General features: G+C 40.9%; 2 protein-coding genes across 2 annotated transcripts in view; both read left to right on the plus strand.

The window, feature by feature from the left end:
- Nucleotides 1-3468, plus strand: part of tnfrsf21 (tumor necrosis factor receptor superfamily, member 21) — a 43856-nt gene extending 40388 nt beyond the window's left edge. Inside the window, exon 6 of the mRNA XM_035144520.2 lies at nt 399-3468. Within this exon, the coding sequence (XP_035000411.1) occupies nt 399-628 (230 nt within the window). The 3' untranslated portion in view covers nt 629-3468. The remainder of the gene's footprint in view (nt 1-398) is intronic.
- Nucleotides 3469-9530: 6062 nt separating this feature from the next.
- The window catches only part of LOC118099825 (uncharacterized threonine-rich GPI-anchored glycoprotein PJ4664.02-like), a 49767-nt gene continuing 43229 nt past the window's right edge, over nt 9531-16068 (plus strand). Inside the window, 6 exon segments of the mRNA XM_047338182.1 lie at nt 9531-9619; nt 11944-12046; nt 14293-14396; nt 14503-14554; nt 15331-15483; nt 15564-15728. Coding sequence (XP_047194138.1) covers nt 14295-14396; nt 14503-14554; nt 15331-15483; nt 15564-15728 — 472 coding nt within the window. The 5' untranslated portion in view covers nt 9531-9619; nt 11944-12046; nt 14293-14294.

A 16068-nucleotide genomic window follows, 5' to 3' on the forward strand; every position in this document is an offset into this window, starting at 1 on the left:
TTTCCTATCATGTCGTCCAGCTTCATGTAGAGATAAGCTTATTTAGTTGTTAAAGGTTTTGTGTGTTTTTCTTATTTGTGTGTGTTTACCTTAGAATGACCCCTTTACATCTACATCAGAGCGGGTCCTCCTCCATGGAGCCCGGCGTGTTCCTACAGTAGCCAAGAACTGACAAACCAAACACTGGCTTTAGAGATTTTTACATACTTTGACGGCCATTACAGTTTCTCCTCAACACTCGAAAGTGGATGTGAGGCAAGGGATACTCAGTTGGCTGCAATATGTAACTTCACCACTAGATGCAACTAAATCCTACACACTGAGTCTATTGTTGATATAAAGACATTTATTATAGCAGCTGTTTCAACAACAATTTCTCTTCTCCGTTTTCCCTCCAGAGAAGAAAGACACTGTGCTCCGGCAGGTGCGTCTGGACCCATGCGACCTACAGCCCATCTTTGACGACATGCTGCACATCCTGAACCCAGAGGAGCTGCACGTGATCGAGGAGATCCCGGACGCCGAGGACAAGCTGGATCGCCTTTTTGAGATTGCCGGAGTCAAGAGCCAGGAGGCCAGCCAGACGCTGCTGGACTCGGTCTACAGCCACCTCCCAGACCTGTTATAGTGGAGGAATGGAAGAAGGAAGCACACAGATGTGAATCAGTGCAGGATTAATTTCCGTGCAGGGGGATGAGTCAGATGTGGTGTTGTTCAGATCAGTTGTTTGATCTGACAGAGTCGGACTCGCCGCGTCATTCTGTCGCATGATCTGTCCCTATTTACCTTCCAGTGTCCCTCCTCTGTTGTCTTGTTCGTACACAATATTATTCCTCCAAAACACCGCCACTGTGATACAGGGTCAATAATCAAGGTGTGTTTTTTGGACACTTTTCTGAAGTATGTCCAGCCTTGTTTAAGGTGGTATTACACAAGTATTCTGACCTTAATAGAGTTTCAAGAGCCTCTGAATTTAGGAAAAGCTTGGTTTAAAAGGAGCTGAACATATATTGACTCCATTGATACTATTCTTAAAAAGCACTTTCTGAATCTTAATTGGCCAATGCCTTCATATTTAAAGATTAACATCATTGTGTTTTTGTTGGTTGTGCCAATCCTTCAATCAGGCTTCTCTTGCCTTTAACACAGATTTAAATAGCATGACAGTCATCATCACAGTAAGTGATGGCAAGGAATATGCTCACACAGACAATAGTAGATAAGCTACAACTCTAAATGACACTGGTATTACTCTTTGGTTTCAAAGGGTATTTAAGGTTCTCATAATACACATTCACAGATATTTTGTCGAGGTGTGAACTGATCAACAAATCATGTGCCTGAGCTTGTTGCTGTCCCCCACCTCATCCCTCCTGCTCTGCCTGTACCTCGAACAGATCTTCTGTGGATATGCCTGGCGTCCACACCTACTACGCTAAAACTGAGAAGTTTGGAAATGCTGCTGGTCCAGTTGAAAATTCTGGGGCAAATTCTGGGGTTCTTTTCAGTCACGATGTAGTCCTCACCGATTCGTCAGGCTCGTATCGCATGACCCTCTTTCAGAATAAAACCACCGACATTAGCTTCGGATACCAGTGTAGAACGCAACATGGATATTCATTAAAAGTTCCACTTCATCATCAGTCCATGAAAAGAAACCCCTGCTCTTACTTTTCACCATTGTTGCTTATTGTTTATAACGTAGCTCTTTCTGCCACTAACAACCAAATGCTTCCTGTTTACACCGGTACACACATGCCCAGTGTACATGAGTCGTCACGTGATACATGCATTTTCAGGTGTGTTAGTGTGGACGGGGATTCAAACTGATACGGAGCCTGAGTGCTTGTGTGGACACAGATCGTTTTAGTTTGAAAACCATGTTTTAAACGAAAACGTTTTTTACAGTTTGGACGTAGCCTTAGCTGATAACCACTCTGCTTGACCAACAGGTAGCAGCGTTTAAGATTAGAGAGCTGACCTACAGCTCTGGAACCAAAGACATATATCAAAAACATCATATGACATAAATGTCAGATTAATTCAGTATTTCAATACTGGAGTGATATTTACGTTATTTAATATTGTGATATATGGCTTTGCCCTGAACTCTTTGCTTTTGGACAAAAAGGCTACAAAACATGCCTGTTTCTATGGAAACCACAGCTCTATGTCTAAACCCTCTTAGATATGTTGCTTTGGAAGCTTCAACGCTGTCACAATCATGGACAGTATTCAGTGAATCCAGATGGTTGAGTGATCAAAGGAAAAACCAACATGAAGTGTCTTAGTGAGGTGTTTGTCTCTGGACTCTACTGGAGGGATGATCACCATCCTTCTAAATTGAATCCGTCAGTGATGATGGTGGTGGAGAGCGCTGTCTAACATAGGTGTTTGCCTGTGATCCAGTTTCTCCACTTAATCTCCAGGTCTTTCCCTTAATTCTTCAGCCATCTGTACTTCCACCAGTACGCACATTCACGCCTGTGCTCGCCATCCCTGTACACCTCAACAAACGTAGCGTTGATGAAGTGTTCTTGATCCATTTCGGGGCTTCACGTCAGCGTGGCTCTGGATCAGATGCGCGTGTCTGAGTGTTACAGTGCTATAGCAAGTTGTATGTTGCTACATGCTCTATGTAGTTCAAATGTAATGATGACACACTAACTGTATTTTCTATTGGAGACATGTATTTTCTGTGTCCTTCATTTTCTCTTTCTTTAGTTCTGAAATGCTGTTAACTAACTTTTCTGTTGTAACCTTTTTTTTTTTTTACATTTATTTTGATTCATTATGTTATTTGTTAGCGTTTTTGACTTGTACGTCAGGTTTTCGCGGGCATTCAGATGTTTTTCACCCTGCTTTGCATTACGAGACAACCTGGCTGGGATGTAATGCATACTCCATACTCTACTTGAAGTCTACTCGTGGTACTTGATTTAAACGAGGAGGAAGTGATGCATCCTTCACTTCCTTCCATGTTCGCCATTCTTAAAGTAACGGTACAACTGAAAAGCTCCACCAAAAAGAAAAAGAACTTATCAAGGTTTTTACAGGCGCCACGACGAGAGCAGCGAATTGATACGACTGTTTTCACTAAGCCAGTAGCAATCCAAAATACCGTGGTGCTCGACGTGAACTCTCACCGGTTAGCCTGACAACGGGGGGGAGTCAACCCCGGACTCACGACTATTTAAAGTATTCCAGACTGAATGAGGAAGAGTGAAGGCTGTGCTGCTGTGGACGACGATGGTGACGATGAAGATGAGGATGTGTGAGCTTGCTCTCTCCACTGCGCTGTGGTGCAGTGTGAGCTTTTTGTTTTCTAAGGAGGTCTGAGAGGATGAGGGTGATGATGTGAGATGGAGTGGATGATTGCATTAAAATTTCACATGTATAACCAGTATGTTTACTACTATGTAACCTCTTAAAATCAAACTATTAAAACTCAAAAAACATTTGTTATAATGCTGTGTGCTGGTGTCACTTATTCAGATTCTTATATATGATCAAAAATCGGATCTCATTTATGCTTATAAATTTACGGAGCCCCTAAAATCCTGACAGGTGTTTTTTTTTTTTATCTTGAACGCACAAGATTTTAACGTGTTCGCACAAGATAATCGCCTTGTTGGAACAAGTTCATGTACATGCAGCAAATGATTCCTGCAAGAGACATGTCTCCATACAAGAGCAGCAAAAATGTCACGATCTGTGTGATGGCCCGGAGCCACGTGTCGGAATCCATTGTTTCCCTGTTTCTCCTTTCAGGGTTTCAAGATGGCTCCCTCCTATGGCAGTAATGCATCTTGATGTTGGTTGCCACTCGCCAATAAGCCGAACTGCAGAAGAAGAAGATGGCTCCCTCTCTCTCTCTGTCCTGGAAGACTACTGCTTTATAGGACCTAGCTTTGCTCTGTTTGGTTTTGATTTTTGATCGTGTTGAGTTAAGCCAGGTTTGCATTTGTTAAGTTGTCTTTCGTAAATTCATGTTTATTTAAGCCGTGACTGTGGGGAGCTCACTCTTCGATCTGCTACTGAACGAGCTGGGCAGACCTCATGACATTCAAAGGTGAAAATAGAACTTGATTGGCTGAGTTCTCTCTAATTTGGCTGTGTGCATCTGAGGTCATCACCTGTCAGGACTTTGTGGTCTCTGTAGTATTTAAACAATCTGCACAGGAACATTATTCCTATGTGGCTGTTATGTCCTGTCCAGGAGTGGCCGAGATAAAACATGATAACCCTAGTCCTATTCCCAAGTAGCCACCGAACAACTTTTTGACTCCTCAAATGATGTATTCATTATTACAATCACTTATAGACGAAGTGAAAATAACCTCTTAGCGTCAGAGTGGTCTAAATGTCAAAACAACTAACAAACAGAGCTACCTAGAAATCAAATACTGTATCGCCATAATCTATCCAAATATTCATAAATCAAATAACAATAATTAAAATTCCTAATTAATCACAGAGGACAACGTGCTAGAATATAAACTGGCAGTCCACTCACATTGACAATAGAGGAGCATGCAAGCTCAGCGAGCCAAAGGCAGATGCGGCAGTTCAGGAGAGGGTGTGTTTGCCCCTTTGGCGGCTCCACCATCTTTAAGTCTTCTTATATTTCGCGGTGAACTAATCAGTTCGTGGTCTTACGAGCCGTCCTCTGATCATGGCCTTGTTCTGGCATCTGGATCATTCACTCAACACACAGGCCAATTTGCACCAGGAGAGAAACAACACAAAAGGAAACACAGATACCACAGACGGACAATGACTGCAGTTGTAACAGAGAATAATTATGGCACTAAAACTATGATGTTCACACTTACACAAACTAATCAATAAAAGGCTTTTAGTTTGAAGGGTCAGGGAGAGATCCAAAGGTCATTACATGTGTGGGAGGGGTCTGACTCCTGATTTTGGGGTACAGCTTGAATAGGCCGCATGTGTTTCACAGAGCCAACATACAGACACAATCTATCATTAAAACTCACATTCACACCTATACACTCACTTTAGAGTCTCCAATCAACCTAACTTCAATCTGCATGTGTTTGGACTGTGGGAGGTAGTCGGAGTCCTTGGAGAAAACCCATGAAGACATGTGGAAAACATGCAGACCTCACACAGAAATACCCCAAAGCTGGGATTAGAACCAGGAACCATCATGACAGTGGAGCTATGTTACAACAATATGATCTACAAACTTTTTAATCATGGGTTAAAGCTGAAACTACATAAAGAGAGGAGATGTGTATGTACATTACATACACACAGGATGATTGTACGGGCAAGTAAAACCCAAAAATCTGTTTTGTAATAAAAATAAAACGTTTGTACATTCTGATGAGTGATGGAGCTGAAGAGACTCATTAGAGGGAGCCAGAAAGGTGTGTTAGTGTGTGTGTGTGTGTGTTGTCACACAAAGGAGTTCCAGCACCCGCAGTGACTCACCTTTCCTCTTGTGTGTTTTTTCTTTGTTGTAGATCTCTCACTCTACAATGTGCAGCAGAGGAATTTGTCGCGGCTCCAGTTACACTGACAGTAGACGCTTTTTAATAAGATTCTTGTGTGTGTGTGTGTGTGTGTGTGTGTGTGTGTGGTGGTGGGGGGTTGTTTCTGATCCCAGCAATTCCCAAAGAACAGGTTATCTAACAGAGCAGAATAGAGGGCGTGCATGTAAGATAACGATGTAACCTCTGTCAGCCATGTTGAAGGTCAGACAGCAGCTAATTAAGCTATGTACAGCTTAGTGAAATAAAAGTCAGCAGAGAACGCTTATCAACACACATGTGCTTTATCCTCAAGTGTGACACCTTTAAATGCAGCAGCTTATTGAGGTATAATATAATGACTAAACTCAGTAACAAGTTTCAGCCAGCTACATGTACAAGTACCCAGTGCCTCCATGGCATGTTGTCAGATATGAGCCTGGTCATTAGGGTCTGGGAGAGCAGAAATGTTTCTCTTTTCTCTTGTGCACATTAGATTTGATTCATCATGGCCTCAGGCATGTTTTTTTTATCTTCCTTACTTATATGAAATGGAACATACTTTCTCTTGATGGTCTGCTTGCTTGTTTGGGTATTTACCTTGTTACTGTACTTAGTTGTACTTTTCATGTATCTGTTCTTTACTTAAGTCGATTTATTTTCAGGTACTTCTCACTTTTCTGTCAGCAAATTTTGTTTATAAATTCAAAAATAATCAACAAAAGGGGGGTAGACCCCAGCAGCATCAGGGCTGAACAAAAACCTAAAATGATTTAGGAGGAGGGTCAGCCGTTAATTAATATGAAAATGTGTTTTCAGTAGCATCATCTGCAGCATTATTTATTAATATGTCTGTAGTATTCTTGTATTAAACTAAATATACAGTAGGCTCAGTTAATAATGTAGATCGTGTGCATTTGAGAAAAGGATTCATTCAGCAAGTACATTTGCTTTCAATACTTAAAGTACTTACTTGCTATTCTCAAGTTGAAAATTAAGAATGTGGTACTTTTTTGTCTATTTATTTTTACTTTTCCTTCAGTAAAATATTTAAGTACTTCATCTACCGCTGTTATCATGTAGGTTCCTATAGTATATTTTAAGAAAAATGCCACAATGATGTTAAGTTACAGGTATTATTAAATCTTAATAGGTTGTCTGAATATTGCAGATAATTCAAAGTTCAAGTTGAAACCATCCAGGCAATGTTTTGTTTGACCATTTGCATAGAAGAATCAAACTCAGCTGTCACAGTGGGGCCACCACCCTGACAGAAACCTGAAATTAATTGCTCTGGTTTAAATTGTAGTTTTAAATTACACTGCTAACTGACTAAGCGAGACAAAAATGCATTTAAGAGGCAACAAATTCTTATGGCAGGTGCTGAGAAACCTGCAGAGCAAGTCCTCCAGCTCTTTACTTCCTGTTCTGTGTGATTGCAATTGTGCACAGCAGTTATGGAATCAGTTGCTGGGATTGAGCAAACACAGCACTGAATAAAGGGGAAAATAATATACACACTACTCCTAATATGAAGTACAAGCCAACATTTTTGTTCTTTCATTTTAGAAGCATTCAGAAAAAGAATCACATCAATTCACATCGTTGGTGAGTAATGTGCAATGTCGGAAACTGCCGTACTGGAAACAGAGAAGCTCTCACACTTCTCTCTGTTGCATTTTGCAGGACACAAAGAAAAAAACCACTGTTTCACGTTGTTCTCAAGATGGACTTTTAAAAGCATAGAAAGTGCAGAGTCAGCATCTAGACTGCCAAAATGAAGAAAAATAAATAAACGTTTTCTCGCAGGTACTATTTTTGAGTCATTTGACCTGGAGTGACTGCTGATTGTTATATTCCCATTGCAGACATAACCTGGATGAGAGAACCACGCAGCAGGAATTAGACCAGTCGTAGGCAAATTGTTTGGTCAAAGATGGACTTCCAGCTAAATGATTTGGCCCCTGACATATCCTCAACTCGAACTCAACCCCAACACCCTATGAACGTTGCTACAAATCTGGTCCATTGTCATTCAACTGACCAACAAAATGCATTGTTTGAATTACAATTGGCTCTGAGCTGATGATTGGGGACTTTCATAATTTTGAAGCATGAAACAAACTGTGATCTCCCAGGTAAAAGTCCCAGGTTTTTTGGCGACCCATCCACTACAACCTCATCATTACACAGACACTAGCCTCAGCAAAAACGTTCTTTTAGGGAGGACAGTCTCAGATTCAGATAAACCCTCAAAGATGGTGACATCTAGACGTATGCAAGTGGTTTTTACTGAGCTGAGAAAAGATAATTGGGACTTTAGGAACTTTTTTTTCTTTAACAACATCAAACCAGTCTTTAAAATGAAACTGCATCTAAACTGGTGACATTTACAGCAAAGGACCAACAGGAGTTTCTCAATCCTGGCGGAGCCCTTCAGAGTTTGTCGTCAAACATCAAGGGATGGATATCCACAAGCAGGTCTGAGTCAACACTTCCTCCAAATGAATCCAAAGTATCAGGGCTTTGTGAGGAGTTTCGCTGCCATCCCACTTCTGTCTACACCAGTACAACCCTGTCTCCAAAAGATTACATGAATATGATACCATATTGTTTTCCAAGTTAGATTTTACCGACAATTACAAAGTTCCTGCCTGGACTTATACCAGACAAATTACAGTTCTTTTTTTTCACAATTGGTAACACCAGCCTGTTCTAAAGAATGGAAAACAGGAATGTCCTGTTTTCTTGTTCTGTGTTAAAGCTCTGGAGCTACTTCAGAATTATTCCTTGAAGTAAGAGAGGTTTCCTCAAACAGTTCTACAATATATCGTCACTTTTTATTGTTTGTATGCTGGACGATATGTTCAGAGATTTTTATCAACAGTCTATGGTGCAGAGTGAAGTTAGAAAACTTTGTGTTCATCCTACCTGGTTTATCTGCAATGACGATTTATCACTGTTCCCATGTGCGGTTTATAGATGAGTTTAAATTATTCACTGAACTGGGGTATTTTTTCATAAAATGCATGTCAGCTGTCTCAGAGGTCTGTTTATCAATCGATACAATCTTCAGACCCAAGTCCACAACTTTTCAAAATAAGAGCTGGCAGATGCTTTTTTCAACAATGAGTTCACGTTTTCAAACCTCACAACAGCCGTCAGATTCATTGCTGGCGATTAGCTCACTCGCTGCATATCGTCTCTGTCACGGTGCGATCTCGTGAAAGCTGATTTTCGAGCACACAAATTCCACCGAAGAGCATCAACTTTGCTTCTTCAGAAACTTGTCTTTTTCCTGATAGTTGCGCTGATGCTTATCAGTTATGACACTAAATATCTACGTGTCTGTTTCCTTTCACCCTGACTGTGACCTTACCACCATCCATCCGATAGGGAACAAAGGCTGTAGGTTCCCCTGTCTCCGTGCCTCACCAGTGTTAATGATTTTGTTGCTTGAATGCCAATTTCACAGTAAGTTAAGTGATAAAACTGTATGTAACCTGCTGCCTAATATTTTGAAAGAATAATGAAGCACACTGCTTTATTTCCACTTCATGCTGATGACCACTGAATGGAGTCACTTTTTGTGATTTCTTAGCAATATCTAAACAATTCCCAAATACCCTAATAAGACATAAATAATAATGGTGTGTTTCTTTATTTAGGCCTACAGCTCTACATACAGAGTGTGTCTGCTACACCTGCAGCGGATTTATCTGGATTTAAATTTAGTTTCCACTGTGTTGAACACTGGATCACTGTCCTGTAACCTGTAAAGAAAAAACCTAAATACACTTATCTTTGATCATGTATTTACCGGTCAAGCAGTTTTCTTGTACATTTATTATCTTTGGTTCACACACATATACAGGTAAATACAGGTACAAAGACAAAAAATGCTGACATAATCCAACAAGGAAACTCCAAGAATGATTAAACCTGTTGAGCCACTGCAGCCCAGTCCGTCCCTTACTATATTTCAGGAAGTTTTTTCAGACACTCCGTAGTTCCTCTAGTTCAACATAGGGGTTGGGCAGCCCCTAAGGTCTCTGTGTTTCTTCAACATTCAATCAGGAGGGAACGAGTGAAGTGGAAAGAGTGAGGAAACATAATCTATGGTAAGAGATTTATACATTTGCATGTTTTGCTTGGTGTTTCTCAGGAATTGTCTCACTGAGGGAGCAAGTTATTTAGAGGTTGACCTATTTTCTGAACGGACAGAAGTATTTTTTTTCTGCAGTGTTTTTTCAGCACAGCAAAGCTTCGTAAATGTTTGTTTATGAGTGTGTGAGATAATAGAAGCAACACTGAAAAGAATCTCTAACTAATAGTCAATCTGTTTGCTGGACTGATCTTGGTTAACTTAGACTGCACTGTGTTTGCTGATCAAAGACAATTATTCCATCACATTAACATAAATAAACAATGTATTTGTCAATAAGAATCATCTTGTACTATATTTCTGATAGTTGGGATATAGTGCACTCACTATATTATTGTTCATCTGGCAGTCCAATGTTGTTATTAATTTTATTATTAAAAAAATTACAATCCTTTAAAGTTAATTTGTGCAAGAGCATGATGAAGTCAACCAATTGGTTCACTGACATTAAAATCTATCAATACTGACACCATTTCTACATATATTTGGAAAAACCTATTATCCACAATGACAGTTTAAGATAAGCTAGGATAAAAATTCAGTAACATACCTTAAGTGATTCAAGAACAGACCGGAGAAGAAGGTAGAGAGATCACAGATTAGGACTAAATGAGGAGGATATAAACAAGTAAGACATAAATAAGAAAGAAAGAATATATACATGTATATCTGAATGCCAGACGAACAGCGCATGTAGGCTCCTGGTGTTCGAGATTAAAAACATAGTAGATAATGTTTACATTAGAAATTGTATTTATGTACATAAATTTAAACATATATTTGATGAAACATAATGTCAAAATAATATACTCACAGTTATACACGCTCCTTCTTGAAAATTCGTAACAATAACATTGTCCCCCTGTTTTTGAGTATGTGTAGTGTTTATTAAAAATGGACTGCATTAGAGATGTTTCTCGGTTTTTTTCTGAACTATTTTAACTAAAGAGAGTGGGCTCAAAAGCAACCAAAGAGACTGTTGTACAACAATCATACAGAACAACTGACAGTCTGTTAGTAAGGGGGTGATTTAACAGAGGGGATTTCAGACGCAGCTTGTGTAGTTATAGCTCATCAGAGAACAAATTCAGATCTGCAGTTCTTTAAGATGACTAGTCAAAACTAACATGTACCATAAAACTATAGCAGCCAGTGAACTCCATATTTCCCTCGTCATTATACTGTACATGCACTGCTGTAGGGGTGGACTGGGACAACAAATCGGCCCCAGTGTTTGGTCCCAGAATAACAGTCATAATAATGAAAGTGTTGCTTATAAGTCCAGTAGCCTGTATATGCCCATAAGTAGGGAAGCAACACCCATATAGCTAATAATATGTATTACGGTATGAACTAAATCTTCAAATATCACCATGGCAGCCATTTTTCATGTAGTTAAAACCCACTTATTTTGGGGAAATGACTCCAATATTATAGAAAAGTTACGACATTATCATCTACCAATGATCACCTATTTTTGTATGAAAGGTTTAATATTTAATACATCCAAGCATTCTGTGACATATATACACTTCTGATATTTGTAACAAACCAAACAGCTTGAAAATGGGTTGAGTTTTAATCGTGGACAGACCTCCTGCCTTGCCAAAAGGCACGTCGGCCCACCAGGAAAGTGCCAGATGAAGTAGCATCACTATAAACTCTCATAAATAGCTAAATCAATTGGAAGGTTATTGTGACAAAATTGGCTAATGCTAATCAAACCATTTGAGTTTTTGATTTATCATTTGATTTTTCATTTACACAATGTCCGTGACAAGATAAAGCCCTTTATTCCTCTGTTTCTATAAAAGCAATAAACCACGTCCCTTTGTAAAATGATGAAAGTAAGGCTGGAGGTGTTATGGTCAAGTGAGTGACGTCCAGGACGTCTTGAAGACGTTATGTCTGGACCTCAACAGACAGATATTCCTGTTCTCCAGACAAATCAGGCTTTTAGAACAAAGATTTATTGTGCTTGTGTGACAGTCGTTCCTTTGTTAAGTTGTGCACCTGTGAACCGACTGGTGTTCCCTCACACTAATAACTTATTGTCACCGGTGTCTGTGGTCAGCGGAGTCGCACATGATGTCTTTGTACCTCGCTGAAGTACCTCATTGTGGGTCGTATTTTAAGAACACAAGCACAGAAAGTGTATGTGCCACTAGAAGCACACACATGACACAAGTAGATGTACTCTCTTTAGAATACCTGTGCAAGTATCTTGGTGCATTTGTCCGTTTGTGAACATATGTGTGTCTTTTACATGATCAATCTTAGGCTGATGATTGAGCTGGGTTTTGATGACGCACACTGCCAGCACTATGGGAGCTTCTCTGTTTAATGCAGCTAAAGTTACCTTGAAGAGGACGAGCCGTTAAAGGTGTGTACACTGTGACATGTGTTTATTAGTGCTAAATTAAAAAGTTTATGCAAAAGCTACTGGATGAATAACCTTAAAACTCGGTGGTGGGAGGATGTAATACGGGTCAAAAAAGAACCTATGATATTTTGGTGTGGAGCCAAATCAGGGGTTGGATACAGAGTTTTTTCTTATTTTGCTTTCTTTAACATTAAGAGATGTTTTTCAAAAAGTCCCTTGATTCGGGGAATAATTCATGGAAGGTGTGGGGTCTAACTTGTGTCAGCTGTCCGTCTCTTACTGGTCCATTTGTTATGAGGAAGCATCAGCCGGCTCCCAGCAGCAGCTAGTGTGGTTAACCTCAGCACTCTGTATGTTACACTCCACGACACGGGGGGAATTAAATGTGATGTTACAGATGCAACAAATCAACACAGTTGGAATAATTGCCAGTCGAAGTCATTTAAAGGGACATAGCATGCCCATTTTACCACAAGTTGATATGGTTCCTTGGGGTCTTAATGAAATGTCTGTAACATACTTTGGTCAAAATACCACAAGGATCATATAAAACAGCACCCTTTTTCTGTATAAAACAGCCCTCCACCGAGTGACCTGTTTTGAGTGCCTGTTCCTTTAAATGCTAATGAGCCAGCTCCCCTCCCCTCTCCCCCATGATTTTAAACGATATAAATTACATATTTTATATGATATAAATTATCAAATATGCATCCCATACTTTGTATTCCCTTGTTGTCCTGGAGTTTTAATTTTCCCAATCACATAATTAAATGTCCCCTCTGCCCATCCACTACAAGCACACAAGCAGACAGACAGAGAGAGAAAGAGAGGTGGGGGGATGAAGACCATCATTTACCCCAACCCCGACATTCAACGGTACAACAACAAGCGGAGAAAGCAGAATCGCGGGCTGACCTTATATATACAGTCTATGGGGCTGACCAGCGGAGAAATGCTCGTCCCGTGAACAGCCAGGCGGCTGCGCGTGGAGAACGGCGCTGCGCTGCCTCGCAGCGCACTTCCCGTCCGTGTACCCCGGCGAACTACTGTACCCGGCGAACTACTGTAACCGGAACCGTGGAAACTGTACGGCATACAGTAGAGCTGAACACTGCGAAGTCTTCCACACAGCTGGCAGTGGGAAGACCGCTGCAGGCAGCGCAGCCGTTCTCCAGCGCGCAGCCGCCTGGCTGTTCACACGGACGAGCATTTCTCCGCGCTGGTCAGCCCCATAGACTGTACATATAAGGTCAGCCCGCGATTCTGCTTTCTCCGCTTGTTGTTGTACCCGTTGAATGTCGGGTTCGGGGTTACAGTAGCGCTGAACACTGGAAGTCTTCCACACTGCTGTGCGCTGTGTGGCGCTGACACAAATTCCAGCTCACGCACGGGAGAGCGAGGTCGCGCCCGAGCAGCTGCTGCAGCCTCCCAGTCCCAACGATCCAGACAAATGCCACATGTGAGTGAATCGCGAGCTGACCAGCGGAGAAATGCTCGTCCCGTGTGAACAGCCCGGCTGCGTGCTTGGGAACGGCGCTGCGCTGCTCGCAGCCTCCGTGTAAACCCGGAAGTAACGAGTGTGGGGGACGGGGGGTGGGCCAAGACCATGTAGGAGACTTCCAGTTCCTTGTTGACACAATACCCAGGAAGCGCAATCGAGTCGCTCAAGCATGACGTTTCTGACTTAGAGGAACTATAACAAAACGCGAGTGTTTTTTCCCAGAGTTTTTGGGTTGGTAGACATGCCAGATACCCACATTAACATGTAGAAGCACTAACAAAGTGGAATTTGCATGCTATGTCCCTTTAAGTGACACAACAAATTAATTTCAGTGATTACAAACACAAAAGTTGCACGATTCAAGTTACAGTAGAAACACTGTAAGTTGGACTAGAACCGAACCACATCTTAGTGAATGAACTTCAGTGTCCGTCTATGTATTGTGTTTCCATGTGTTTCAAAGTCTATGGTTTCAATCTGGCCCCGAACATGCCCACACGTTAAATGACAAGGCTTAAGGAGAGACAAGTGGCAATGTAATAAGATCATTATATTGTTAAAGTGTCTCAAGGTATTCATATTTGACCTACCCTTTCTTTGTTCAGTGGTTCATTAATAGGGGAGTTGTGACCATGTGAAAGTTCCCTGTCTACTCTCTGTAACAACAGGCTGTAAAACAATGAAGCAAGTCAAAGTGGATGGAAACACTGTGTAACCTCTTGATTTTTCTCTACCTTTCTTGAAGGAATGGCAATATCTAAGAACGGCTTCACCATCTGTGCCCTTCTCGTGACACTTGCTGTTTTTGAAACATGGGACTTCATTAAATTTCCATGTCTGGTTACGCCGGTAGGTCGGGGGTGTTTAGCAACTCAAAAGAAAATATGGGACTTGTGCTGTGATGAACACAAAGCTGTAATTTGAACCTGATGTCTTTTTATTTTTTTAACTTAAGGAACTTAACAAAGAAGAGCAACACCTACCTCACACTAGACAGAGAAGAACTGGTGAGTCCAATGAATTGGTGTTATGTTTCCTCAGATTTAGATGAGAATATTTAGCCCACTTTTATATCAGCCTGTTAAACTTGATGCTGCTGAGACTATCTTGGCCAAGTGTGGTCGCTGTGAGATTCCTGTGCTTACCAGCAGCGTTTACAGGAGGTGAATGCGTCAAGTCCAAAAAAGCACAAACCCCCCTGCAAGACCTCAACTGTTTGTTTTCTTCATGTTGGTGATTGGAATTTAGAAGATACTTTTCTTGTTCATTCTTTAAACACAACAGCAGGGGCCCATCTTTGCAGACCCACACCCGCAAATCTTTATCGAACCCTACCTGTCACACGTAATTATCTCTTAACATGAGACATACCAACCACCCATCACACATAATTACCCACACATGCTACCGACAAAGTCACTCACTGGCATGTAGCTTCCTTGTTCTGGGAATTGTCGCCGCACCCTTTCTCCTGCATCTGTCAATGTGTTTACTCTGAAAATGTCTGTTCATTCATATGAGATGATTTAGATCTTAAAAATATTGCACACCCAGTTTCATTTCTTCAGAGAAACAAACTAATTTTACCACAACCTACGTTTTGTTCATTTCTACGCATGCCCATACCTGTATGTTATAATTTATATGTTCTTTACCCCTCACACAACTTTTGTAGTCTTTATTCAAACAAAGCCGGGGTCTGATTCCAGGCTTTATACTAATCCTAGTATCATTCTTCTCATTCAAATCTGTCCTCTTTCTTTTCAAACTTCAATCCTTGCAGTTCTAACAGGCCAGTGGAAATACACCATTGATGTCGTAGTCAATGCCTCTGATGCACAAACCTTTGAGCTGATTCGCTCGTCCTTGAATGCTACTGATCTTCCCGTACGAATCGATAACCAAACGGAGATCTCGGACATTAGTATCACAACCGGTGAGTGGAAACAACTCCATAACAAACATAAAGTCGAGGTTAACAGTATGTGATTCGAAAATCTTCTTCTCTTCTGACAGTGTGTTCGTCAACTGACTCTGGCTTCCAGTGCAGATGTGAGGAACAGTTTGCTTGGCCGTACAGCACCTGTGTCACATACGGTGCCTGTGAACGCACATGGAGCAGCATTTGTAAATGCATCAATGCTATTCCGCCCGGCAACCAGTCCTGTCAGCCGATATCAGGTAATCAAATCCTGATTTCTTTGTTAAATCCAGTAACAATGAATTCAGCATCATACTGACAGTACTAATTACATAGAAATCCAGTTATTCCAGATTCCGGGACTTTGTAAAGCAGAACACAGACACACAATGCATCAGCAAACACAATACACAAAAGTTTATCAGTTATCTGTGTTACATGGCATATAAATACATGTGACCAGTGGAATTTCTGGGACCTTTGGAAATAATTTAGGCTTCATATATGTGCATGACTATAGATTTAACAATTGTCACATTCATATTTCCTTTTGAGGTTTGAGTTAGGTAATACTGCCATATACAACTCTGGTTGTGTATG

This window comes from Hippoglossus stenolepis, chromosome 20 (genome assembly GCF_022539355.2).
Source record: "Hippoglossus stenolepis isolate QCI-W04-F060 chromosome 20, HSTE1.2, whole genome shotgun sequence".
NCBI classification, from domain to species: domain Eukaryota; kingdom Metazoa; phylum Chordata; class Actinopteri; order Pleuronectiformes; family Pleuronectidae; genus Hippoglossus; species Hippoglossus stenolepis.